This window comes from Triticum aestivum, chromosome 3D (assembly GCF_018294505.1).
Source record: "Triticum aestivum cultivar Chinese Spring chromosome 3D, IWGSC CS RefSeq v2.1, whole genome shotgun sequence".
NCBI lineage: Eukaryota > Viridiplantae > Streptophyta > Magnoliopsida > Poales > Poaceae > Triticum > Triticum aestivum.
In genome coordinates, this window is record NC_057802.1 from 92,846,242 (window position 1) to 92,872,944 (window position 26,703).

The 26,703-nt window shown below is 48.9% G+C and overlaps 1 protein-coding gene across 1 annotated transcript; it reads right to left on the bottom strand.

Moving 5' to 3' along the window:
- Window positions 1-2,306: 2,306 nt before the first annotated feature.
- On the bottom strand, window positions 2,307-3,219 carry LOC123074234 (putative E3 ubiquitin-protein ligase SINA-like 6). The gene is made up of 2 exons (XM_044497127.1): window positions 3,154-3,219; window positions 2,307-3,002 (listed from the first exon to the last, which is right to left on the bottom strand). Exons 1-2 carry the CDS (start codon window positions 3,217-3,219, stop codon window positions 2,307-2,309), a joined length of 762 nt encoding a protein of 253 aa, XP_044353062.1.
- Window positions 3,220-26,703: the final 23,484 nt, after the last annotated feature.

Below are 26,703 nucleotides of genomic sequence, written 5' to 3' on the forward strand. Positions count from 1 at the left end.
ATCTACTGCGACTTATAGCAAGACTGATGAATATATAAGGACGATTAAAATTTTTTTGATCAAAGAAGGGCTTGCCCCTTCCGATTTTCATTACTGAAAACCACCACAATTCACAAGAAGTTCAGCACAACTCCAGCCTAACACGAAGGACTAAAAGCTACCAGATTGAAATCGCAACATCCCAAGAGGCCAACAAAGGACAAACATCCGCGCTAGAACCCAACATTTCACAACCGACGACACAATCCACATCCTAAACCGATTGTTACATCAAAAGAAACCAGGAAACTGAAGGAAGACAAGGATCTGGCTCGCTGATCTCTACTTTCTTGATGCGTTGCTGCAGGCCGCGGGAACTAGTCTCCGCGGCGAGCGGCGATGAGCTCTTTCGTGTCCTCAAGACGCCGCTTGAGAACATCCACGGATTCCTCCACCAGCCTTTGGCGCTCGTTGCAGAGCATGTCATTCTCATCCATAAGTTTCTTGACGATGACGCCGGTCCTCTTCAACAAGGCACTGGTCTCCTCCTGCTGGTCTGCACTTCGGACGATCTTCTACCTCAGCAGGTCGCGCCCGGCCTGGAGCCTCTCTTTGCCCTCCCTTAGTTGCCGGATGACGCCGGTAGCCTGTTCAAATGAGGCTTTCATGTCGTCCTGCAACCTCACCCAGCCGGATATCTGATCCATCTGGCTATGGACGATCGCATGCATGCGCCTGTAACTGTCGCCGCCTGCCCGCGAGAAATTTTCCCAGGCCGCCGCGGCGCGGCGGGACATCTCTGCTGCATTCGTGGCACGGCGGGACATCTCTGCTGCTTCCGCGGCGCGGCCGGACCAGTCTACTGCATCGACGGCGCGGCGGGACCTCTGTGCTGCTACTTCCGTCCGGCGGGACCTCCGTGCTGCTTCAGCAGCGCGGCGGGACCTCTGTGCTGCTACTTCCGTGCGGCGGGACATGTCGGCTGCTCTCGCAGCAAGGCGGGACATCTCTCGTGCTTCCGCTTCCATGCTCGCCTCTCCCTGGTGGCAATCTCTCGACCCAGAACTCACGCTGGCCATGGCAGACGCAAGGGAAGGATGCTGAATGACTTGTTTGTTTTTGTGGATGAGGAGTTGAGGAGGAATGTGCAGTCATCTTGGCATACTAGTATTTATAACCGAGTACTAATACGCTCCTAAGTGGGAAACCGTTTAGGTTGTGATCGGTGTGAACAGGTTTGCAATTCAATATAGCGTGGTACTAATACGCTCTTAAGTGGGAAACCGTTTAGGTTGTGATCGGTGTGAACAGGTTTGCAATTCAATATAGCGTGGAGTAATTTGGAATGTGACGAGACACAAGCTCAAAATTTATTGACGGTTCTAGTTTCGAAGTGCGGCACTATTCCCGGATGGAGTACTTCTTTTTCTACTCCCTCCTTTCCGGTTTTATAGGGCTTATCACAAAATTTTAGTTTTTCCATTTTATAAGGCTCAATTTGGTTGTTCCCCAACATATGTTCAGATTCCAAGGTGCATTAAATCATTGCATGCAAGTATTAAGAGAAAATTGACCAATGCATGTACTTCATGCATGCATGCATTGCAATTAATGCATTGATAAACATAATTTTTTGACAAAAACAAGAGCATTAATTAGGTGCTTTTGCAAACTACAAAAAATATTCCACCACTCACCATCTTGGTTGGTGAGATTTTTGAATTAAGCCCTATAAACCGGAAAGGAGGGAGTACTGTTGTGTACGTGCAATAACTGGCACCGTCGTATACATATCTTATGGTTAATGGGGCGTTCGACAGGAATAGCCGCGTGGAGAGCTCTGACACACGCGTCTGTTTTTTCTCGAAAAGGAGGATGATGACCCGGGCCTCTGCATCTGGGAGTCACACACGCATCTGTAGCTACGAATTGTAGTGTTCTCAACCATCCGATTGGCTCTATCATGGATGTACCTATATACTAAAACATGTCTAGATACATCTATATTTTGACAAATGGAAGGCATGTATTGTGGAACGGGGGGAGTGCTTGTCATCAAAATGGATAAAAAGGGACGTATCTAGAACTAAAATACGTCTACATACATCTCCTTTTATCCATTTTGATGACAAGTAGTACTTCTTACCCAAAGGAACTTTATATCCAACAGACACAAAATATCCGTTCGACTATTGGAAATTACTGATCTGATGTCGAAGTAATTGCTGCATCGCCACCAAAACCCACCATTTCTTAAGCTAAAGTAGACCAAGGTAATCCCTATATTAGCATATTACTAAGATAAACAGAAGGCACTGTAGAAACATTTAGGACGTGAGCTTGTCAATCTGAATGTGGAGGGACACAAGCTTAGCCCCGGCCAGCAGCTTGGGCGGAACTGTCAAGAAGGTCAGCTCCTGCACGTCGACGTCGCCGGGATCCTTGCTGCTTGTCACCTCCATTTCCACCTTGACGGCGTCGGTCGTGCCTTTGGGCTCCCCCGGCGGGCCGTTCGCCCACAGCTTGGCCACGTAGTGCGGCAGTGGGGACGCCCCCGCTCTGATGCAGACGACCGACACGGCGATAGGCGCGCCGATGTCGAGCACGCCGCCGACCAAGAAAAACGCGCGGCGGTCCTCCTCCGCGAACAGCAAGAGCCGTGGCTCCGACAGTGGCACTTGCAGCTGGAGCACCTTGCCGTACTGGATCCTGTGCACGGGCATGGGATGCGCGGTGCTGATGTGGTGGTAGAGCGCCGGCGGTGGGCCTTCGTAGCCGCAGACGGGCACGGGGCATTTGCAGGGCGCGAGCGGACACACGCTCTGGTGATCGGCGAGCTTGTGGTAAGTGACGTAGAGCCCACAGCCTTCGTGCGGGCACTCCACCCTCACCGACGAAAGGACGGAGTCCACCGCCGTGTTCCGCACGTCGAAGCCACCGCCGCGCTCGCACTTCTGGCACTGCCGCTGGTTCCCGGGGCGCTCGACGCGGCAGTCCGCGCAGGCCAGGTGCCCTCCCTTGCACTGCAGAAATCAATCGAACAGCACATCAATCAAGAAACCTGCACCTTGCTCAATCAGCCGAACGGACGAGGTGTATTCGAACCTCATACACTGGAGGCGTCAAGGGGCGGAGGCACAAGGGGCAGTGGAGCACGGTGAGGTCCATCGAGACCTTAGAGAGCTCCATCGTCGGGTCCTGTTCGGTCTGCATGATCTCGCCCTCCTCGTGCACAACCATCTCTCGACTTGGGCCGGGGTATTACAAAGCTTTACCGTCACATATTTTATACTACTTCAAGGTGCATTAAATCAACACATGCAAGTATCAAAAGGAGAGTCACGGCATGCATGCATGCGTTGTAATTAATGCATCGGTAAACGCAAATTATTGAAATATATCGAGTGCAGTGCTTTGATGTGTCGCGTCAACTCGTACATCAACGAGAAGTTTGATTATCCTCTCCCTCGCGGACTTAACTGCACCTGCCTTTGGCTGTATGACAGGTTGGCCACACACCTGTCGGGCCCACCTGTCATACACGCAAAGGCAGGAGCGTCCCTCCCTCGCCCATGAGCGTGGTGGCTGGCAAGACTAGGAGAAGCTTTCGCTACACGCTCTCCCTCCCGCACGCGGTGGACATGCAGCAGTTCAATCGGTGTCAGATGGCCAGAAGCGTACTGTAGTACTCCTCCAGTGCAGTAGTACTCCATCATTGTTCGACTTCCCGAAGAGGCGAAGAGCCAAGCGCAGCCCGGACGCTCGTGTGGCAGTTTCATGTGTAGAGTAGTCTAGGATAGCGTGTACCGTGCCTGTAAGCTTAAAATCGTTGGGGTCGGCTCCATGCTATGTGGCCGTCTCGAAGTTTTAAAAAAATTAAAATAGTCTTCTGGCCCTACCTGACACCCTGGTGATTGTAGTTTGCACGCTCATCTGGTCAAGACAGGAATATATATTTTAATTTGTTTTTTTCGAAAAGGGGGGACTCCCCGGCCTCTGCATCAGAACGATGCATACGGCCACATATATTTTAATTTGTGGTGGGTAAATGTTAGAGGTTGCAGCAAATATATTGTACACTGCGGGTCTTTCAGCCAAGTTTAGAGGCAAGCATGTGGGGCCAGTGCTATGATGTGTCGCGTCAACTCGTACAACGAGGAGAAGCTTGATTTTACTACACGCCTTCTCCCTCACCCATGCGCGCGGTTGCTCGCAAACGAGGACAGGCTTTTGCTTAGTAGTACTTCTACAACAAGCTATCCGTCCCGCTCGCGGTGGACGGACATGCAGCAGTGGATTCGACACTGTAGAAGCAGTAGTAGTAACATCATTGTTCGTCTTCTCGAAGAGGCGAAGAGCCAAGCGCAAACCGAACGTTGCAGTTGCGAACATTGGAGCACGCATATAGCCAGGCTCTTGCATGAGACAAAATTGCTATGTGAGCCCACTATTGTACTAGTACGTACAACTACTTGCTAGTATAGCCCTGTAAACCAGAAAGGAGTATTTGCCCTTCTAGAGATTTCAACAAGTGACTAGACTACACCGAGACGGAGTACATATGGAGCAAAATGAGTGAATCTGCACCGTAAATAAATACGTACTAGTTCTATCGTTTTCCTCTCCGAGGTGCACAATATTGAGTATACTGACTAGTCTCTTTTTGACACGCATTTACGTTTTTTTACACAGTACAGACGCAAGCGCTCATATACACGCGCATACACTCACCCCTATGAACGCACACACGCACGGCACTATCATCTTGAAATTTACGAAGTCACCATAGGCACCTCGTCGTCGACGGGTCCATAGGTGCTTGAATGCCAAGGAGGGAGAGGGTAGCGGTTCCCGAGACGTTGAACGGTCAATGATGCATCCTCAATTACATGCAGAGGGAATTAATTGGAGAAGCAGAATAGAGCCAGCACGATGTGAATGCAACACAGTTTGGACTCTCATATAATAAAGGCGCCCCACCACTCCAATCCATCTACTCCCAAGTCTCTGCGCAACACTGCTCACTCCAATCCAAGACCAAGTGACCAGAAGCCACAAGCACCTATGGAGGCGATGGACGCGAGCGGCAGTCGGCTGTGCCAAATCATCCAAGGCGCCGGCCTGCGGCCCCGCACCGCGCAGCGTTTCCAGACGGTGCTGGCGACCGCAGGCATCGTAGCCCTCGCCGACGCCGGCTTCGCCTCTCGCATGGACGACATGATGGTCAACTCCATCCGCAAGTTCACCGCCGTCAAGAAGCGCGCGGACGACCTTGCCGTACTGCTCCAGCCCGCGCGCCCAGGCTCCTCATTGCCTGCCACCCTCATCGGCCTCCATGGTGACGAACTCTTTCAAGCCCTGGTGGCCCTGCAGGTGCCGGAGGTCGCGACGAAGAATGCCTCGCACCTGCAAGAACCGTCGACCTGCACTCACGTCTAAGGAATCGTCTACATAGGCCACTACAGGCAAGCAGGAAAAGACGTTGGCCTTCTTCCAGCGGCTGGAATCTTTGGACGCCATTGTTCAGAAGCACGTCGACCTGGCCACGAAAGCCGCTGCTACTTAGGCGCCGTTCGGTGGGCCGGCGCCCTGAGTCGAGGAGGTGGACGTCGTCGATGGATGCATCTCTTCTTGCCTCCTGTAACCAGCACTGCATCGCCTCGTGGCCTTAATGTTTTATTAGTATAGTACTCCCTCCGTTCCCAAATATAAGTCTTTCTAAAGATTCCAGCAAGTGACTACTACATACGGAGCAAAATGAGTGAATCTACACTCTAAACTATGTCTACATACATCTGTATGTTGTATTCCATTTGAAATAGTATCTAAAAAGGCTTATATTTATGAACGGAGGAGTATATGGCATTTTTATTCCAGTCGTAACGTTTTCACTGTGAGGTGGGGCCGCAGTTGAGCAAACCCACCCCGCCCACCGGGCGTCGGCCGAGTTTAGAATTAGAAGAGAGAAACGAGGGAGGAGAGCTAGCTGTAGCACGGACGCTGTTGTCAGATGGGACTCGTGTTTATAGAATAGGAGTACTGAGCACTCGTGCCTCTTTTTTTTGAGGGAAAAATTAGTCGTATGTCTAGTACCACTAGTTGGGTGCGTGCGACCTATAGCTGTCATCACTTTAGGTCTCCTTTTCGAACCGCGGCTACGCTTCACAGTACATATTATTTCACGCATTTATCCTCCTATATGTACTCCTAGGCTATTTCCACGTGCTCCCATTCGCCGACATGTGGGACATAGAGCATCTGGGTCGTAGTGCATGCACGACTCGGAGCATATGCCGGGGTACTTTACATTTCAGACCTCACGAATTACATGCAAACCCCCCGCAGAAGAATAAATAAATGAATGAATTACTACATGAAACCGGATTATTTTCGTGGAAACCGGAGCACGTTCATTAAATTTTGGACATAACACGTTTATAAAAAATGACCGGACCGAAACCAGTCTAAGGGCCTCTTTGATTTTTCCCGCAAAAAAAGGGCCTCTTTGATTCGCAGGATACTGAAAACACAGGAATGGGGAAAGTATGATGGCGATGAACCGAGACGAGGAGAACTCTAACTCAGTTAGAGGTTAGAGTTAGATTCTAACCCTGAACTAACTCTAAACCAAAGAGGTGTATGGATGGCAGGGTTAGATTGACAATAAATGCTCTATCTCAATCATTTGACTACTTTGGACCCTATTTCCTGCCGGATTTGGAGGGTGCTTGGATACGTTTTAGTTCCATGACTAAAAGTAGTGGGACTAAAACTTGCTAGCCTCACCCATGCTTGGATCCAAATACTAAAGAGACTAAAATCAAGTTAATGAGCATTTATTATCCTCCAAACCCTCCAATCCAGAACTCGCCTGTGTTAAAGGAGAGGAGTTAAATGAGGAGAGAGAGGACTAATCCACATTTTAGTAGGGGTACCCCTGACTAAAATTTTTTAGTCTCAAGACTAGTTTTAGCCCCTCTTTAGTCAGGGGTGCTTGGAACTTTAGCCTCTTAAAGAGACTATTTTTAGTCAGACTAAAATAAGTCCCTTGGATCCAAGCACCCTCTTGGTGTGGCCGGCTCTTCTGTGGCCTCCTCCCGCTCACAATTGACATAAACGAACCATCTATACAAATCAAGCATGCAAAACATGATAATTTTTACTTTGTCCATACAAATGAGATATCCCACTTAAACATACAAGTCGTCAATCAAGCTTCACAAAATAAAAAAACACTTCATGAAACAAAGAATGAGCTAACTCATCACGGAAGTCATTCACGATAGGGAGGGAGCCCGGAGCCCCTCACGCACCGAGGGAGGAGCTCGCCATCGTCGCTCTGGAGGAAGGCTCTGTAGAGCCCAAGCCCCGGGAACCCCTCCGACGCCGGCCCTTGCGAGTTGAGGTCGACACCGGCATGGGTAGCAGGGCCGCTTGCCGCCGACTGGGAACTTAATCTTTGGGCCTCTAGAAATAATGCAAGCCTGTAACTAAAATACCTAGAAAGGTGAACTGAATCTTTGGGCCTCTAGAAATAATGCAAGCCTGAAACTGAAATACCTAGAAAGGTGAACTGAATCTTTGGGCCTCTAGAAATAATGCAAGCCTGAAAGTGAAATACCTAGAAAGGTGAACTGAATCTTTGGGCCTCTAGAAATAATGCAAGCCTGAAACTGAAATACCTAGAAAGGTGAACTGAATCTTTGGGCCTCTAGAAATAATGCAAGCCTGAAATTGAAATACCTAGAAAGGTGAACTGAATCTTTGGGCCTCTAGAAATAATGCAAGCCTGAAATTGAAATACCTAGAAAGGTGACCTGAATCTTTGGGCCTCTAGAAAGATTTATTACCTCCTCAAGCAGCATCAAACAATTCCATGCGTGCACCACAAATCTATACCAAGTTTGATCAGGATCTACTTTTCCAAATCAGAATTAGCGCTAGAGCAAGCAAGATCAATGATATGGCCGTGAGACAGAGAAGGAACGAACAAACTCACCCCTCTCGCGACCTCCCTGGTAGATGCGCCGCCGCCGCGCACGACAGAGGGAGAAAAACGACTGGTGAAGGGGGAGCGGGGCGACCTTCGAAGGCCGGAGGGAGAGGGCGGCCGGAGTAGGGCGGCGGAGGCCGGAAGGAGAGGGCGGCCGGAGGAGAGAGAGGGCGAGCGGCCCTATGGGGAACAGAGAGGAGTCGTGCGAGAGGGGGGAGCGATCTGGTGCGGGCAGGGGAGATTTTTTTAGTTCTCTTTTAGTGGGCCCGAGGATAACTAACCCAATTAGAACCTCTCCACCGGGCTAGTTTTTTTAGCTGGGTTAGAGCAAACTAGCTCAAACTAACCCCTCTTGTTTCGATAATTTGAGGCTATTTCAACCCAAACTAGCTCTAACTCAGGGATCCAAACAAAGAGGAGTGTTACTGTACATGCTACAGTGTGGACCGTAGCACATTGTTTTTTATGGCCATATCACCACATTGTTTTCTACTGCTGGTTCACTGGGCTACCGTGGTTCGCACTGCTGGTTCACTGGGCTGCCGTGGTTCGCACTCCTCCGACCTGAGTAGTACTCTAGTATAGTACTAGTATATACCGCATCATTCTTTGCTCCTTCTTACTACTCCGACATGTGGGAGAGCCAGCATCCGGGTCGACGTGTCATGCACCAGATTAGAGCGCGGAACGGAAGGGGGCATCACCCCGGTCGGAGCGCCAGTAATTCATGACTATAGTGAGTGGTCATATCACAAGTCTTTCCAGCAGTAACGCGCCGTCAAATCGCACAGCCCCACTCGCTCACCCTCCTCGCCTCTCTGTCAAACCGCCTACCCGAAAACTGCCGCGCGTACTGCCCGGGAAAAGCCCCGCCCTCAACTTTTAACTACGCGAAAATAGTTCGAGCTTGTTCGTTCTATATAAATACAGTACTTACTGTATGTTTATTCACCCGTGGGGTTGTTCAATGAATGGAGGGGCGGGGAGCACAAGTGAACAATACTGTAGTACTACTAGTAGTAAGTAGGAGTCGTACAGTAGTCACCTTAAATAGAGAGTTTCTTTTCTTTAATGCCACGTACACAAATTGAAACGCTTGTTGTGGAGAGAAAAAAGATAATCACTCCACTATATATGGACGCAGGGGCCTGAGCGCTTGCTTTACTAGGGTTGCTCTCTTCATTCTCTCATCCTCTCCAGATATAAACAAGACAGCGGTAGCGACATTTTCTCTCTGCTCACCGCTGGTCACAGATCCGGCCGGATCCCTTCGGCCGGTGTGTGTAGAGGACTAAAAGGTGCATCGTTCACGCGGTCATCGCCGCCGAGGGAGGAAACCCACAGCTGCCGGAGGGGCCCGATCCTCTGCCCGTGCCGTTCTCTCCGACACAGCGCCGGCTCGGGAGGTCCTCCGACCCTTCTTCCTCCCTGCCGTATTGTCCGCAGATCCGACCTGCCGCCGCCGACATCCCGGCGACCCTCAGGTATAAGTTCTTCGAAAGCGGCCTTGCTCTACTGCCCCAGCTCCCCACGTGTCTGCATGTGCATCTTTTTCTACTCCCATCAGCTCTTCCAAAGCCACCTAAATTTTTAGTATTATTAGAGGTAAAGCTACTTCATGCATTCGAATCTAGGGCTTTGTTCAAACAACGAAGAAAGGGGGGAAAGTTGTAGCATGAATCTAGGACTTGATTCAAAGAGGAAATAATATGGTGAAAGTAGTAGAGACCGGATACCCAACCGGTCTCTTGGTTGAAAAGGGAAATAATGGGAAAACGCAGTACAAACTGGATAAGGAACAGATCTATTATTGGTTGAAAAAAGGATAGAAAGTGGCGGCTGGTGGACAAGTCAACAGAGTATGTCCAGGATTAGATTTGCTGCCATCACATAGTAAAAGGTCTCCAGGATTAGATTTGCTGCCCTCACATAGTAAAAGGTCTCAGGATTAGATTTGCTGCCCTCACATAGTAAAAGGTCTCAGGATTAGATTTGCTGCCCTCACATAGTAAAAGGTCTCCAGGATTAGATTTGCTGCCCTCACATAGTAAAAGGTCTCCAGGATTAGATTTGCTGCCCTCACATAGTAAAAGGTCTCCAGGATTAGATTTGCTGCCCTCACATAGTACAAGGTCTCCAGGATTAGGTTTGCTGCCCTCACATAGCATGAACAAACTCGGCATCACCACTTTATGCCTCCTTGTAGGTACATTGTGCTGATGCGTCCACTGTCGCATGTCCTTATACCAACCTTTTGCTGTTGTTAATGTAAGGGCGCATGTAAAATGAAGCGATCACACTGTTACCTTAGGGACATGTCTAACCAGTGTTATTGTTAATCTAATGCCTCCAGTGATAAGATGCAATTAAACTGTGTTACAAATGGCACTCCTGCTGTTTTCCCCAGTATGATAAGTAAGTTGCTCCTTTACGCTGCTGAGTGTCCTGGTGTCCCCACGGTCCCATGCCCTTAAACCAACTCTTTAGCTGCTGTTGATTTACTGTGTCTGGTAAACAAGCAATGCCACCATTAAAGTAATCCCATATTTGAGGAATCTCATTGTTGATCGTAATGCTTCTGGTAACATGAAGCATTGCTGACGTTTTAAAATTTCTACTGTCCTTGCGTGATTGCCATGAACATAATTAAGATGCTTCTTTTCATTTTGTATATGTTTCGTATATTCTTATTGACCAGCAACTGTTTACTTTCTATATTTTTGTGCAGATAGGGATATCCATTTCACCTTGTTGCTATTGTGACCTTTTGGTGAACTGCACAAAACACTTTTTTGGAATGAGTGTCTTGTGCAGTTCAACTAAAATGTTACATGGGCAACATCTCTCAATTTTGGTGGAACTGCACAAAATGGTGATTGGAGTTTCCAAAATCTCCGTCAAATTCTGCTGGTAATCTCGTGCAACATTTTATTAGCCTTTGCAAGATGAGCCGTAGCTGAATGATGCAATATTTGCTTCATTTCACGCGAACTGCAGAAAAAGTGGCATGAATTGAATCATTGATTGGAGCTGCAGGTTGACTTCCACTATTGCCACTATTATAGTAATCATGCTCTTTATTATCTGCGCTGTGCAGACAGGAATACTCAACTACACATGTTGTGACGGTCAAGAGCATTCGCCAAGTTCTTCGATTGTATGACATGGCTAGCCAAGATGGATTTAATCCCGATATTCACTTTATCAAAAGGCTCTAATGGGTTGGTTCTGAATCTTGCAAGCTGGGAATTAGTGAGATGTGTGGGCATCTTTGTTGTACTTATTATTTGAATCTTATTTGTTGGTTCTGAATCTTGCAAGCTGGGAATCAATGAGATGTGTAGGCATCTTTGTTGTACTTATTATTTGGATCTTATTTGTTGGTTCTGAATCTTGCAAGCTGGGAAACACGGCATGATGATGCAGAGGACAACAACCATAACAAACAGTTCAAACTTGGTAGTATTATCTTTGTGAAAGTGCGACAAATGTGCTGATCGTGAGCGTCCTGAGAATAATAATTCTAACTGTTGTGCATGTTGATCCTGTGGCACTGATAGAACGAGCGAATGCATTGCTTGTTTTAAGTATAAATTTCTATTAAAGCTAATTAAATTTAAGTAAAGTGACCACTAACTCCTGTTATTACAGTACCAATACAGACCCGCTCGTGAACCGACGTGTGGCCGAGGGTGCATCTTCTGCCGGGCGTGCAGCGGACGAGGGAGGGGTAGTAACTGTTGTCGCCTGTACACACTCAGCTTACTGTTGAATCCAGTTCCTCAAGAGCTGAAAAACGAACTGCTGCCGCCGCCTACACACTCGTTCACTCGAAGAGACTCCAATGGCGATCCGAGGGGTGAGCCTGCTGGATATGGACTTCAGCAAGGAGTTCCCCTTTGAGTTCGCCGTTCAGTCCTATGGCTGCACCAAGTTGAATGTGATGTACACCAACGATACGGACTCGGTGAAGCTCTGCCTCGCCTCAGTCCTATGGCTGCACCAGGTTCTGGAGCATTCGCCCGTTTCATCGGCAGCGCCGACTGCACCTTCGCTACGGTGGAGAGAAGGAAGAACGCGACGATTCGGCCATCTGGTGCAACAAGCTTGTCGACATCCAGAAGCAATACAAGATCATCAGCAACGGGCAGGAGAAGGACTCCGTGGTTGACCTCGCTGAGACCATCATCGACCCCTGATACGCCAACATGAAAGAAGACGACCTGAACACGTGGGAGGTACCTCTGAATCTAGCCTACATAACCTACGCGGCCAAGGACGCATACGCATGCTACGACATGTACAGGCAGATCTTGGACATGAGGGCGTGTCTGCTTCCCGTAACCGACGAGTACACGGACAGCCGCAGCGTCATGATCAAGCGTGCCAGGAAGGTCTAGATGTTGTACTTTATCTGTTTATAAGCACCTTTATCATCTGAGTGTTTCATGCATTAGCCTATGTGTCGTAATTATCTGTTTTGTCCGAAATATTTCTTTTAAGAACCCATTAACCTGATTGCTTTTTTTAGTGGCTATTTGCTTATGTATGTAAACTAGTTCACTTGTCCGTAAAAAAACTAGTTCACTCGGCTGCCGTGCTTTGAATCTCCTTCCTCCCAACATATTCCCCTCCTCAGGTGGACCCAGCAGGTCTCCGAATTTTCTCCCACTTTCTTTTTCGATGTAAACTGAGTTTTCTCCCAGTATTTTCTCCCACATGGGCAAAGATGCCCCGTCTTCCCCATCTCCGGGTCGTTCCAGTCTGGGTGCGCTCGGCACGGTGTGGTCAACGTGGTCAACAACCGAGAGTCATCGGAAGATGACTGTACGTGAGAGGCTGACAGTGGGGACGCACCACGCCCATGGACGCATGCATGCAACGGAACGCGGCGAGGTCAACGTGGTCAAGGAACGACTTCCATCGGAAGTATACTGTACGTGGAGAGTCTCAGCTGGGTCCACGGCCGCAGCAAGTAAGTGCCTCCTTATTACGCGGAAAATAATGATTCCTCCAACTGACCGCAGGGACCCACTGGACGGGCCACCGTATTTTGCGAAAAAAACGTTTGCCCCCTGACTGCTGGGACCCACCTGACGGGCCACCGTATTTCGCGAAAAAAACGTTCCCCCCGCTGTCAGCTCGGACCCACCGGAAGTGCCTCCTTATTACGCACAAAAAATGAATACTCCCCCGGCTAGCTGGGACCCACCTTGGTGGGAGGCTGACTTGTGGGCCTACTAAGTTGACGGGGACGAAGGGCTTTGTCAACTTAGTCAATATGAACGATTCTAGCTCCAGTGACCGTACGATGTCCATCCAACGGCCGTAGTGCTTCTTCAACCTCTGGTCTTCTTGCTCCAGCCGCCCAAAGCAGCGCCGGTCGTGCCGCATGCTCCTGCCTCCCGTGGCCGGCTGTGCTGCCGCGGAGGCCTCACCGCCCCTACTATTCCCACCGCTGGCCAGGCCCTGCGGCGACGGCAGCCTCACACCGCAGCCGAACCAGTGAACCCTCGTACTCCTCTCCGCGCGGGCTTCCACTGCCGCGTCTTCCCCGGCTCCGCGTCGTCCCCTTCCTAGGCCTCGCCGTCGTCCACCGCCGTGGTGCTCTCCGCGCGGCGTGGTCAACGTGGTCAAGGAACGACTTCCATCGGAAGAGTACTGTACGTGGAGAGGCTGACAGCTGGGTCCACGGCCACAGCCCAGTTTTTTTTGTGATTTGCCAAGTAAGTCGCTTTGTCAGGCCTGTTGGGCTGCAAATCTTTCAAGACGAGGAGAGCTTTCATTCGGCTGGCCGAGAAAATGGCCCATCAGTAATGAGAAATGGGATGTACATTTTTAAAACACATCAAACCGGCAATTAGTTTCAAATATCTTTTTTTTCATTTCGAGATTTTAAATTACATTAATTTTTATGCGTGGAGAATTTGTTGGATTTTATATTGATATACATTTATTTTTAAAATCAGTTTGAATGTGAGTCGAAATTTCGGGATTAAAAACAGTTCGGACCGCACCGAAATATGCAAAATTTCGTATAATTTTTTAACCGTGGCCACAATATGGGCTGTAATGCTAACAAAAAGAATATGGGCTCCAAAAAAACCTTAATAATTAGCAAATGGGCTGTAAATTATTAGAAATAATGGCAGATGGGCTGTATGCTGTTTTCCACAGATTTGAGGCTTTCCTAAAAAAAGGTTGACGCACAAGCAGTGACTGTTGGATGGCCATCCAACGGCCGTCGTGCTTCTTCAATCTCTGCTCTTCCTGCTCCAGCCGCTCAAACAAGCGCCGGCGGGACTGCCTGCTCCCTCCTCCCCGCGGCCGGCTCTGCTGCCGCGCAGGCCTCACCGCCCCACCGTACTCCCATCGCTGGCCTAGCCATCCCTCTACTCACCCACACCTGCTGTTATTCTCCGGCGACGGCAGACGAACCAGTAAACCCTCGTACAGTCGTACTCCCCTCCGCGTGGGAAACAACTGCCGAGTCTTCCCTGCCTCCGTGTCATTCCCTTCCTAGGCCTCGCCGTCGTCCACCGCCCTGGTGCTCTCGGCGCGGCCTGGTCAACGTGGTCAACGACCGACATGCATCTGAAGTGGACTGTACGTGGAGAGGCCGACAGCTGGGTCCACGGCCGCACGCAAGGAAATGCCTCCTTATTACGCGCAAAATAATGATTCCTCCACCTGACATCAGGGACCCACCGAAAGGGCCTCTGTATTTCGCGAAAAAAACGTTACCGCCGCTGACAGCTCGGACCCACCAGCTATATCTTCGCACGCAAGGAAGTGCCTCCTTATTACGCACAAAAAAATGAATACTCCCCCTGCTAGCTGGGACCCACCATGGTGGGAGGCTGACTTGTGGGCCTACTAAGTTGACTGGGACGGGGGCCTTTGTCAACTTTAGTCAATATGAACGATTCTAGCTCCAGTGACCGTACGATGTCCATCCAACGGCCGTAGTGCTTCTTCAACCTCTGGTCTTCTTGCTCCAGCCGCCCAAAGCAGCGCCGGTCGTGCCGCATGCTCCTGCCTCCCGTGGCCGGCTGTGCTGCCGCGGAGGCCTCACCGCCCCCTACTATTCCCACCGCTGGCCAGGCCCTGCGGCGACGGCAGCCTCACACCGCAGCCGAACCAGTGAACCCTCGTACTCCTCTCCGCGCGGGCTTCCACTGCCGCGTCTTCCCCGGCTCCGCGTCGTCCCCTTCCTAGGCCTCGCCGTCGTCCACCGCCGTGGTGCTCTCCGCGCGGCGTGGTCAACGTGGTCAAGGAACGACTTCCATCGGAAGAGTACTGTACGTGGAGAGGCTGACAGCTGGGTCCACGGCCACAGCCCAGTTTTTTTGTGATTTGCCAAGTAAGTCGCTTTGTCAGGCCTGTTGGGCTGCAAATCTTTCAAGACGAGGAGAGCTTTCATTCGGCTGGCCGAGAAAATGGCCCATCAGTAATGAGAAATGGGTTGTACATTTTTAAAACACATCAAACCGGCAATTAGTTTCAAATATCTTTTTTTCATTTCGAGATTTTAAATTACATTAATTTTTATGCGTGGAGAATTTGTTGGATTTTATATTGATATACATTTATTTTTAAAATCAGTTTGAATGTGAGTCGAAATTTCGGGATTAAAAACAGTTCGGACCGCACCGAAATATGCAAAATTTCGTATAATTTTTTAACCGTGGCCACAATATGGGCTGTAATGCTAACAAAAAGAATATGGGCTCCAAAAAAACCTTAATAATTAGCAAATGGGCTGTAAATTATTAGAAATAATGGCAGATGGGTTGTATGCTGTTTTCCACAGATTTGAGGCTTTCCTAAAAAAAGGTTGACGCACAAGCAGTGACTGTTGGATGGCCATCCAACGGCCGTCGTGCTTCTTCAATCTCTGCTCTTCCTGCTCCAGCCGCTCAAACAAGCGCCGGCGGGACTGCCTGCTCCCTCCTCCCCGCGGCCGGCTCTGCTGCTGCGCAGGCCTCACCGCCCCACCGTACTCCCATCGCTGGCCTAGCCATCCCTCTACTCACCCACACCTGCTGTTATTCTCCGGCGACGGCAGACGAACCAGTAAACCCTCGTACAGTCGTACTCCCCTCCGCGTGGGAAACAACTGCCGAGTCTTCCCTGCCTCCGTGTCGTTCCCTTCCTAGGCCTCGCCGTCGTCCACCGCCCTGGTGCTCTCGGCGCGGCCTGGTCAACGTGGTCAACGACCGACATGCATCTGAAGTGGACTGTACGTGGAGAGGCCGACAGCTGGGTCCACGGCCGCACGCAAGGAAATGCCTCCTTATTACGCGCAAAATAATGATTCCTCCACCTGACATCAGGGACCCACCGAAAGGGCCTCTGTATTTCGCGAAAAAAACGTTACCGCCGCTGACAGCTCGGACCCACCAGCTATATCTTCGCACGCAAGGAAGTGCCTCCTTATTACGCACAAAAAAATGAATACTCCCCCTGCTAGCTGGGACCCACCATGGTGGGAGGCTGACTTGTGGGCCTACTAAGTTGACTGGGACGGGGGCCTTTGTCAACTTTAGTCAATATGAACGATTCTAGCTCCAGTGACCGTACGATGTCCATCCAACGGCCGTAGTGCTTCTTCAACCTCTGGTCTTCTTGCTCCAGCCGCCCAAAGCAGCGCCGGTCGTGCCGCATGCTCCTGCCTCCCGTGGTCGGCTGTGCTGCCGCGGAGGCCTCACCGCCCCCTACTATTCCCACCGCTGGCCAGGCCCTGCGGCGACGACGGCCTCACACCGCAGCCGAACCAGTGAACCCTCGTACTCCTCTCCGCGCGGGCTTCCACTGCCGCGTCTTCCCCGGCTCCCCGTTGTCCCCTTCCTAGGCCTCGCCGTCGTCCACCGCCCTGGTGCTCTCGGCGCGGCGTGGTCAACATGGTCAAGGAACGACTTCCATCGGACGTGGACTGTACGTGGAGAGGCTGATGGCTGGGTCCACGGCCGCAGCAAGGAAGTGCCTCCTTATTATGCGGAAAATAATGATTCCTCAACCTGACGGCTGGGACCCACCAGACGGGCCACTGTATTTCGCAAAAAAAACGTTTCCCCCTGACTGCTGGGACCCACCAGCTACATCTTCGCATGCAAGGAAGTGCGTCCGGGCAAAAAAAAATGATTCGCCCCCCTGACTGCTGGTACCCACCAGCTACATTTTCGCAGGCAAGGAAGTGCCTGACAGTCGGGACCCACCTGGTCGAAGCGTATGTAGCATTTTCATTCTAGTCGCGAACGTGTACGTATATACTGGTCGATGTAGAGGCGCGCACGTGTCGTAGTAGAGGCGCGCACGTAGCATGTACACGTACGTACAGCGGCCAGTGTGCAAGAAAGAAAATACGGCCACGTACGTACGTACGGCCAGGGCTCGTGTACATGGCTGGGTCGGAACGGAGAAACAGCGTCGTCGTCGTGTTCATGGGGAGCCAACCGGCTGGGTCGGAACGGAATGCGTCGTTGTGTTCATCGGGAGGGCTTGGACGGAACAGCCGATGGAAACGAGGCCTAGCGTACCGCAGAACGGAGGAAACGGCCTTGTGTTCGACCGGCCACGTTTGAAACGGGATCCTGTTCATGGGAGGGGTCTGGCGTACCGTAAAACGGAGGAAACGGACCTCCTACGGTCGAAACGGGGGTCCTGTTGATCGGGAGGGGTGTGGCGTACCGCAAAACGGAGGAAACGGACTTGTGTTGGAGCGCTACGGTCGAAACGGGGGTCCTATTCATCGGGAGGGGTGTGGCGTACCGCAAAACGGGACTCCACGGGACACTATTCATCTCCACCGTCGACCCCCTCCCGCCTCCACAGGCTACTGTTCATCCACCGTCGACCTCCTCCAGCCTCCACCTGCGACTGTTCATCCACGGGCTCCTGTTCATCCAGCCTCCACCACGCGCTACTCCACCGGCTACTGTTCAACCAGCCCTCTCCACGGGCTCCTGTTCAACCACCCCTCCACGGGCTACTGTTCATCCAGCCCTCCACCGTCTACTGTTCATTCTGCCCTCCACGGGGTAGTCCTGTTCATCCTGCCCTCCACGGGGTCCTGTTCATCCAGAGGCAACACCACGGGGTCCTGTTCATCCACCCCCATCAGGAACTGTTCATCCAAACCCCCCCCCCCCCAGCAACGCTCACTGTTCATCCAGAGGCAGCATCGATCGGCTTCAGTTAGCAGCAGTAGCGAAGGAATCGCTCGATCGGGTTCAGTTAACAGCCATCGATCGATCGCTCGGGTTCAGTAACGCGTAGCCTGCAGTGCAATCACTCGGGTTCAGTTAGAGCCCAACGCCTCGTTCGGGTTCAGTTAGAGCCAACGCCTCGCACACACGCGTGTACGTGTACGAGAGAAATGCGCATCGCTCGGCCCCCGACCTCCCACCGTAATCGGGAACTCCCCGAAATTTTCCTCGCCCTCGCTTCTACCACGGTTTTTTCCGTCATGGACGGCCCAAAGAATGTCATGCAGCTGCGTCTCCGGCCCGCCCAGGACGAAAATCCGATTTTCTGTCATGATTTTTTATCATAGAAGTAGGAGCCCACCACATCTATGATGATACCGGATTTTGTCACAATTATCGTCATAGAAGTGTCATATGTATGACAGAAAAAAATTCGTTCGGCCCAAAATGTCACGGATGTGTCTTTTTTTTAGTGAAAGTTATTATTTATTTCCTTATATCATGATAAATGTTTATTATTCATGCTAGAATTGTATTAACCGGAAACATAATACATGTTTGAATACATAGACAAACTGAGTGTCACTAGTATGCCTCTACTTGACTAGCTCGTTGGATCAAAGATGGTTAAGTTTCCTAGCCATAGACATGAGTTGTCATTTGATCAATGGGATCACATCATTAGAGAATGATGTGATTGACATGACTCATTCCGTTAGCTTAGCACTTGATCGTTTAGTATGTTGTTATTGCTTTCTTGATGACTTATACATGTTCCTATGACTATGAGATTATGCAATTCCCGAATACCGGAGGAACACTTTGTGTGCTACCAAACGTCACAACGTAACTGGTGATTATAAAGGTGCTCTACATGTGTCTCCGAAGGTACTTGTTGAGTTGGCATAGATCGAGATTAGGATTATAAAGGTGCACGAATTTCGCCGGCGGCGGCGCGGGGCGGGGTGATAGTGGGAGTGGCCGAAGGTTTCAGCGCATGCGCGGGATGGCAGTTGGTCTCTCGCGTGTATTTCTCCTTTGCCCCGCGCGCTGTAGCCGCCGCCCAAAATACGCAGCGCGCGGAGCCGAAATCGCCAACGCGCGGAGCCGAATTAACCGCGCGCGCGACTATGCGGGAACTATTGGAGCGCTCGGATAGCCCCGGCGCGCCCCAAACTAGCGATTTTTTGAGCGCTGCGCTATTTTTAGGCGGCTGTTGGAGATGCTTTAAATGCAACGGCGCACGGTAAATATATAGTACATCAAATGCTTGGTCTTGATGCGAGCCGAAACGTCGCGCTAGGTAGGGGTACATTGGTGTTTATCCACTACTGTGCTTGGAATAAAAATCCACGAAAATACTACTCCCTTCGGCCCATAATATAAGAGTATACAAAATGATATATATCTTATATTATGGGACAGAGGGGAGTATCCACTTTTACTTAGAGCAACTCTAGCAGACCTCGCATTTTACTGAATTGTAAATTGTGTTTATAGTTCGTATGAGAGTGCTTACTGAAAAACGCGGCAGCAAAACAGAAACTGCAAACTGAACTGAAAAACGCGGCAGCAGAACAGAAACCGCAAACAAACCCGTAATATTTTAAGAAAGTTATTTCGTGCGAGAAATTTAAGCAACAGCTCACCGGAGCTCGCTCACATAGATGGTTCTTCTTCACATAAGTTCGTACACAGCACATACATACATATTAAAGGTCGCCGCAGCTAGACAGGGCCTACGCTACCATACCACTACAACAAGGCTCACCGGAGCTCCTGCGGTAGCTGCCCACCGGCGGCACTCAGTCGGAGTCGGAGGAGTCGAGGTCGACGTAGAGCTTCGCCTGCTCCGTCTTCATCCCGCGCAGGTTAGCCTCCTTCGATGCGTGCACATGCGATGCCATGACGCCCGTCAAGAAGAAGAGCCGCTCGTACTCGAGCTCGCGCCGGGTGCGCTCTTTAATCTCCTCCTGCTCCCTCGCCGACTGCTCGAGGACGACAGCGCTCGAGGAGCACCTCCTGTCCCGGGGGGAGGTAGTCCTCGGTCCCGATGATGCCTCGGCGCGGCGGCGCATTGGGCACGGCCTCCTCCGGCTCCCTCTTCACCGCCTCCTCCGGCTCCGTCTTCACCGGAACGAGCCACGAGCTCGATGCGCCCGCGGATGAGCTCCCCGCGGACTAGTTGCCGGAGGAGGCGTGGCGGCGACGGGCGAGCTCGCGATCGAAGTCCTCGAGCTCGCGGCGGTCGAAGGCCGACGGCGGCCGGGTACCGCGGTTGAGACACCGACGTGCCCCCCGCTTCCACGCGGCGTCAGATCTGGCGCGGCGGCGGCACTCCGCCTCATCCCCGAGTCGTCCATGGCTTTCGCAGGCTCGCCGGCGGCGACAAATCGACCGGCGTGGTGGGGAATTGGGGGCAAACGCGGCTGCGGGGGTAGGGTTTCGACCCGCGTCTGCCCCGCAAGCCCGCAGTTATACTGGTTCGGGGGTAGCGTTTGCGGGCTGCGGCAAAAATGTTTACATGCCGGACACCGATACAGGCTCTGGTCTAGCCAGAATAATGGATCGAGCCCGTATAATCACCGAAATTATGCGGGTTCACGCCGGATGCGGGGTCTGCTAGAGTTGCTCTTAGGTGTTGGAGGCGTCGAAGCGTGCGTGCTTGGCTTGGTCCTTTGTTGGTTGGTATGGACCCGAAACACGTCCTTTAATTCTCTTTCCAGAGCGAAATTAAACGGCAGGCAATCGCGACTTGTAATCTTTCCCTAATAATAAAGCACGGATTGACTCCGTGGGTTCACCGTCACAATACGCTTCTTCCCTTGAATTTACGCTTTCAGTTTTTTCTTCAACACGTTTATATTTATTTTCTATATCCAAGGTGGTACTAATCTTTCCGTAAATTTTACCTACTAATAAAGTACGCATTGCTTCCGTCGGGTTCACCGTCAATTTCCTAGATTATAATTTTTGAGACTTTTTTATTTATATCCGATGTGGTACTAATAAACTGCCCGTACGTTCGTTATTTTTCCATGGGCCACCTGCACTTCAGGTCCGCTCGACTGCCGGCCCATTGAATAGGATCTGGGCGTCCTAACTATGGGCTGTAGTGATGGCCGAGAAAAATAATATCGAAAAAAAGGACCGTCTCACGGGTCGAACTCCCAACCGGAGGTCTTGTAAGAGAAGACCCAACCGACCGCTCTACCCATGGATGTGATTAAAATCCCACCTCACCTCTTTAGATCACGTCCCACCAATTTATATCTGTGTATTATTCGAAATCAATGAGCCACCTCAATGAGTGGGTCCCGGAATATAAGCAGGAAGGAAAGAGAAGGAATTAAAAGGGGTAAAGACGGCTCTTATAAACTAAGCAAGAAAGGAAAGAAATTACTCCACTCATAAGGAAAGAGAAGGAATTAAAATGAGTAAATTCGGCTCTTATATAAGCAGAAAGGAAAGAAATTATTCCACTCACAAGGAAAGAGAATAATTTAAAGGGAGTAAATTCGGCTCTTATAAAGCAAGAAATGAAAGAAATATAGATTTCGATTGCAGTACGAGTAGTAGGAAGGAAAGAGAAAGAATAAATATATATCAGCATTAAGGAAATGAATTAAAAGAACGATGTTGTTGCTGGATGTGCATGGGCTGAGGAGGGAGAAATTAAAATAAATGACATCAGCTGCGAGCGTGTGCACTTCATAATTTTAATAACCATTCATATTTTTCTCACATACAAAAAGGTTGACTGGCAATGACCATTCATGTTTTTCTGTTGTTTTGAATCTGTGGGGTACATATAAATTATGCTTGGTTATGTTTATATTACGTCCAATATTATGTGTACTCATTTGATCTAAGGTTATTTTTAATAACTTGAATTTTTTTCACCAACAAATCGACGAACCGGCGGTCCAACCGGGTACAACCGCAACGGTTCGGTTGCCCGTTTGGGTCTAAAAAATATAGTTTGATGGCCATGGTAGAAGAACACGACATAAAGTGCTTTGTATCCCGAGAACGACGAGGAGAAACGAGCAAGCAGCAGCAGCACTTGGGACTTCAAGCAATAGGGAGACTAGACGGGAAAGGGAAGTGAGATGAGTTCGTGTGTGCATGTATTTTAGGGAATGAGCGTGTGTATTGTATTATTTTTTTTGTGTGTGCATGAAGTGTTTTGTTTGGGCCAAGCCCAAATAATGAAAATAAAACGTTATCTCTAAAAGTATTCAACATCCTATAAATCCCTTTGCATTTATTATCTTTTGCAAATTCTAAAAAACTTTTGGATTAGTTATTAAACTTTTAAATTGTATACAACAATTTCACCGTCTGTATATCCTACTCAAAACACATCCACCACTTCTCTTTCACCCGGTGATAGTGATAAGTGAAAGGAGGCGCTATAGAAGGACATGACTATGACTTCCTCAACTTTATACTACATGGTCCAAACACCAACATTCTTTTTTTTAGAGCGGACACAAAGCGTGTGGTTTTTTTAAGAGAAAGACTGTTTCTAATTGTTTTTTATTTAAAAAAATATGAACATTTTAAAATGTGTTCACCATTTTTATATTCAATATTTGTGAAAAATGTACCATTTTTTAACTGTTTACATTTAAAAAGATTCTAGAAAATAATAAATCAAAATTGTTTTTAAAAATCTTGTGTTAAAAATGTGAATCTTTAAAAATTCCCATTTTTATAAAAATGATCAAAAAATCAAAAAATTTACTTTTTAAAAGTTAAATATTCATGTTCTCTCGAAAGGTAAAAAGACGATTGACAAACTATTCCATGCACAACTACTCTTTCATCACATGAAGGAAGTTAAGGTGGCTTCTTCAAATCCACACTTCATACTACGAAAAGAGATAATTAGAAATAAATATAAGTAATGTTGTGAATGGCACGTAGAAAGCAGATTTGCTATTTTTTGGCCCGTTGCAACGCACGGGCATTTGTACTAGTCTCTCCCTAATAATAAAGCACGGATCGACTTTGTCGGGTTCACCGTCACAATACGCTTCTTTCCGTGAATTTGCACTTTCAGTTTGAAGTTATTTTATTTCGCTCTTTTTCGAGGTGGTACTAAAATTCCCGCCCGCTTTTTCCTATCCCCGTATTGGGCTGCCGCAGCAGTACATGTGTTCCGGCCTCGGCCCGCTCTGTTGCAAAAGGATTCATATTTTATTTTTACCTGTATAGTGGATGGCGGATCGGCTCCACTGTCTCGCCTCGCACCGGCGTCCATCGCTCCCAAGCCTGATTTGTATCGGAGTCTAACCCACCAGTCCCTCCCTCTATGAGCTCAGCGTGCTCCATCACCTGAATGGCAGTTCCGACAGGTTGGATTAGGCACGGTGATCCGGGCTCCCGTCCGCGAGCATGTCCTTCTCTCCCCGAGCAGGACGGCAACCACGATATGCCCTGCTCGAGCACGACGGTGAGCACGAGATCCCGTCCCTGACGACCTCGGCCTGCACTGCCGCCTTCGCAGACCCACGTTTCTCTCCCCGCTTTGTCTGGTTTCCTCTAGAAAAAAGAAACAATTCATCTACACCTCAGACTAGATTCGTTTGGGAGCCGGAGATTTGCAACAAAAAAAGGGAGCTGGAGAGGATAAGTTGAAATCGGCGGCACCGCCGCCGCCGCTACGGGGCACGAGCATGGAGGCGGCTGGGATAGTGTGGTGCCGCCACCGCTACGGGGCACGAGCACGGAGGCGGCTGGGATAGTGTGGTTAGGGAGTTGGGAGAGGAACAGGGGGAGACGATGGCGGCCTGAGCGGGCGGCGCTGGGCGCCATGGGGTTCAACATCTCGCCGGCCTTGACTCGCGCACGTCCCGTTCCGCTCAGGGCACATCCTGCCTCAGCAGCCACACCTCTCCCTCCAAGCACAGAGCATGCTGCCCCCACCCCCATACAATGAACGAGCATGCCAAGGAGAGGAGCTCCATGCGTATGGGAGGCCAGCCGCTCCCCAATCTTCAGATCTGACCAACGTGGGAGGAATTGTTGGAGCACAACCAAATCCAAACGCCTCACCGGTGAGCACCATCATTGCCTGAAGCTTGGAGAGTATTACTAATTGCTTGCTATTCATTATTGCCTGAAGCGAGAGAACAGTTTAGTTATTTCTCCGGTAATTGATAGTTGTTATATTATATACTTGTGTTTTCTTTACTGTAGAGACCACTGATTATTCACCCATTGATTATTCATCCAGAGTATAATGTTTGTAACTAACACCTATTTATCAACACATGGGATGACCATGTCGTGGGTGAAGAAGTTTGCAATGGATCAACCTTGAAGACACTTGGAACATTTACTTCAAGTGAAGACTCTCGCGTGCAATTGCCACTGCCCCGACCTGGCCGATTGTTGACCTCGATGGCTTGACAGCGTCCTTTGTGATTCTGAACATAGGTGCTACTCTCCTGGACACCGCCGACTCAGGTCCTACTCTCCTGGACGCCGCCGACTCAGGTGCCATCTGCATCCAAGATTTCATAATATTTTTTTATGCATCAAGACATTCTTATATCTACATGTAGCTTCTATCAGGTTATATCTACGTACGCTGGATTGAGTAGCCCTTCCTTAATATTCTCTTTCCCTGTTTCTGTTTGGGCATTTAATCAAACATATGGCGCACTGATGGATGGATGTTGCAGGTGGACAACGGTGGCACTAAGGCCTGCAGTAGCGAGTGGAGAGCGCCCAGGCCGAGCTCCCCAATGTTCATGTCGTACAGGAGCTAATCCATGCTGAGTGGGCCATATCGGTCTTTGTCTGCACGCATTATTATGTCCTCTTCTTATCTCCCCCGCTTGTGCCACCGGAGAATATCAAGGATGTGGCATCGGCACTGAGCCGCCACTGGTAGGCAAGGGCATGTGGCCTGGTCGTCAACGATGAGATTGGGGTCGGCACACACCAAAGCGACACACAGAGGCAGAGTTCTATAAAAGTAAGGAATCCATCTAATTCTACTTGACAACCTTCCAACACGAGGTAACATCATTTGTGGCATGGGTATATCTTATATCTACTAAATATCACTTCTAGATATTGGCGTTACGTACCAAGTGTATACATCTATATTGCCAATGCTTTTGCGCTTTTGATAATTAGTCAATATTTTCATGTATTTGTTACAACAGTATGGTGTTAGCAAGCGTATTGTCTTGTGAAAAATTGGTGATTGCATCTGCACTTCGTATCTAATTGTGTTTTTTCAGAGCTAATATTTTTACTAATTATTCTATTCTTTCCACTTCTTGTATAAACAGATCAGGACCAGTATTCGGAACCTCATACCATTAAGGTAATCAGCTATTTTTTTTATAGATGCACTAACTGATTGCTAATTTCAGCTTTGTTCTTCATTACTGCAGGGCATATCTGTATTCTAAGGAAAATTAGTACACTTGGTAATTCTTTCTTGACATGGCTATTCCATCGAGGTTTAATTCTATGATACACAACTTATAGTTTGTTGGTATGCATAACTATCTTGCCAAAGGTTTTGCCTGTGTATATCACTTCGTAGTTGAAAGTGTTTGCTGCAATCATTATGAGCATCATGTTTGCCTTTTTGTGGAAAATTAGTGTAGAACTCTTCTTGCTACTATCATCAACTCTCAACAAGTCAGTGATGGACAGGATTATCATTCATGTACTTGAACAGTTGATTCAGGGTCTATTCATAGATGCGTTAATTTTTTTTGTATGACTCCTTTCTTCCGTCAATGTTTTTACATCCAAATGAACTACACTATTCTTATACAGTCAAATTAGAATATTTTGATTTTTTTGATGATCACTTAAATAAATGAATATCCACGGTTATCAAGGAGGGAGGGAGAGGGGGAGGGAGAGGGAGATGGAGAGATAGAGAGAGAGCGCATTTAATATTTGATAGCTTCCTTTACTAAATCACCTCTCTCATGGAGCTGCAGTTTTGGATGTTTAAAATGAATGAGTATGTAAAGATTAGCGACATTTTCTTACAAGCACCTGCAATATTTGCATAAAATGCTTTCCTAGGGCTGGTCAACTCTTTTTATTTCTGTCATAGTACACATGTCTATCACCACAAATTGCCATATGTTTTTCAACGGTACATGAGCTGTGAGTTGCCCTATTATTTTAAGAGTTCATAAGTTGGGTTGACTGTGAGACTCTAAATACATGATACATGGTCTTGTACAATTTATATTACTGTCCATCGAAGTGTTTTATACTCGTTATTATATTAACATAAATATTTTTGTGATTAAAGTTGCAGGTTATTCCTTTGAATGATCTAAGAAATATATTTGGATTAGGGAAGCGTGAAGCACAAGCAATCACCTCAGATATCGAATCTCGAGCATACAGAAATAAGTTTATAAAATCCTTTAGTACTGACTTGGCTGCTACTCCTAACAAAGCATCATTCCTCCAAAATCTCTGTCAAGAGTTACAGTTTGATCCTGAACTTGCTAGCAAGATGCGTAA